The 1,914-nt window shown below is 59.2% G+C and overlaps 1 protein-coding gene across 1 annotated transcript in view; it reads left to right on the top strand.

The window, feature by feature from the left end:
- The window catches only part of EP400 (E1A binding protein p400), a 92,052-nt gene that overhangs the window by 81,325 nt on the left and 8,813 nt on the right, over positions 1 to 1,914 (top strand). Inside the window, exon 48 of the mRNA XM_007462795.1 lies at positions 1,690 to 1,885. Within this exon, the coding sequence (XP_007462857.1) occupies positions 1,690 to 1,885 (196 nt within the window). The remainder of the gene's footprint in view (positions 1 to 1,689; positions 1,886 to 1,914) is intronic.

A 1,914-nucleotide genomic window follows, 5' to 3' on the forward strand; every position in this document is an offset into this window, starting at 1 on the left:
CGACCACGGAGAGAGAGCAGGCTTTACGTGGCGGGGGGCAACGGGAGGGCGAGATGTGGCCCCTGGAAGGTGTCCCGGTGCTGCTGGGGCAGAGGCCAGGCACGAGGCCCGTGTGGTCAGAGCAGAGGGGAGGTGGAGGGGCGAGCGAGGCCCCAGAGCCAGGCTCGGGGGTCGCGGTGCTCTGCAGGCCCGGAGAGGCATCGAAGTTTCTTGAAAGAGGGGACGATGGTGTGGTGAAGGGGGTGTCTGGGAACGCCTGCTACATTCGGCACGTGTCGAGGGGGTGTCCTGGAGCCCAGATGCTGTCACATCAGGCAGACCGGTGCCCAGTGCGGGCGGCTCCCTTTCTGGCACTGGCGACGGCTAGCATTAGGGATCCTGCTCTGGGTCAGGTGCTGCCGTAGGCTCTCTGCCTGTCACCTGATTGGTGCTGAGGCAGGAGTGGATGCTGTGATGCTAGCTCCATTTTGCAGGTGCAGAAACCAAGGCACACATCTTCAGGAACTTACCCAGATCTTACAGCTTGTCACCCACAACACAGCTGTGATCTGGGGCTTTGGGGGCCCAGGCTCTGCTTCCCGTGTGCTTCACTCCACTTCTAAGTCTGTAAGAGAGGGGATAGAAGTGGATAAAAACTGTGTGAAAGCAAGCTTGGTGTTACCTGTGTTCACAAGAAAATGCCAGTGCAAACGGGCCGAGTGGTAATCGCGCACGACGGCCCGCCTCAGGCAGCCCAGGCCTTGGGCGGAGGGCTTGCCAGCAGGAGCCGGCCCCCCGGAGGGGGTGGTAGTCAGTTGAGCTAAGAAACGTGCCCGTTACTTTACCCAGTGACCCTATTTCTGCTATGTCCTAAAGAAGTGGTAGAAGCCGTACAAAGTAGTAAACGTACAGACTTGCAGCAGGAGTATTAGGGGGACCTGAATCTCCGTTACCGGGGAGTTGACTAGACTGGACGGCATATGCGCACAGTGGAATCGTGCGCAGCTTTGGAAAAGGGTTGTTGTAGGCGGAGGATAGCCAGGTTACAAATGCCTAGAATTCGTCCCGCTTTACACGCTTTCCTGGCAAGAGCCGCACAGACGAGCACAAGGCCTGGTGGGCCGGGTGTCACTTCCACATTCACGTGGGCACCTTAGGGTGACGGCTGATTTTTACTTCCTTGTATTTTCTTAGGTAGTCTGAGTTTTTGTTTGTATAAAAACGGATCTATTTCCATTTTCCTTTTAAAAAATACAACTTAAGGAAAAAAGTGCTTGGTAGCTGAGTGATAAGCAAGTCGCAGGAGGTGGAGACCGAGGGTGGCCCTTGGTGGGAGGCTGAGGTCGTAATTTCGGGCTGATCTTCCGTGGCCGCTGAGGGATAGGAGACGAGCGTAGGAAGTGTGGCAGGAGTGGGGTGCTGTCCGGCTCTGAGATGCAGGAGGCAGAGACGCTCGCTGTGGGACAGGAGCGCATCTGAGCAGCAGTGCGCCTGGGCGTCCGGGGGCTGCCGAGCCCCGCTCCCTGTGTCCGCTGGTGATGGTCAGGGCACGTAGGCAGCCCACAGTGAGCTGTTTTCCATTAGCTGACCGCCACACGGCACCTTTGCGAATGTGTCAGTTTCTCACCACCTGACCGCTGGTGGGGAAATGTCTGCAGACGTGTGGCATGCTGAATGTCTCTGGACTCTCCCATTGTTTTCACTGTCTAGACCCGGGTCCCCACTTCACAGCTGCAGGCTCAAGGGCAGATGCAGGCCCCGGCGCCCCAGCCGGCCCAGGTGGCGCTGGCGAAGCCCCCGGTGGTGTCGGTGCCCGCAGCCGTGGTCTCCTCGCCGGGCGTCACGACGCTGCCCATGAACGTTGCTGGGATCAGTGTGGCCATCGGGCAGCCGCAGAAAGCCGCAGGTGCCTGTCTCGTGCCACCCCCCGCCCCC

This window comes from Lipotes vexillifer, unplaced genomic scaffold (genome assembly GCF_000442215.2).
Source record: "Lipotes vexillifer unplaced genomic scaffold, Lipotes_vexillifer_v1.1 scaffold1545, whole genome shotgun sequence".
Taxonomy (NCBI): Eukaryota; Metazoa; Chordata; class Mammalia; order Artiodactyla; family Lipotidae; genus Lipotes; species Lipotes vexillifer.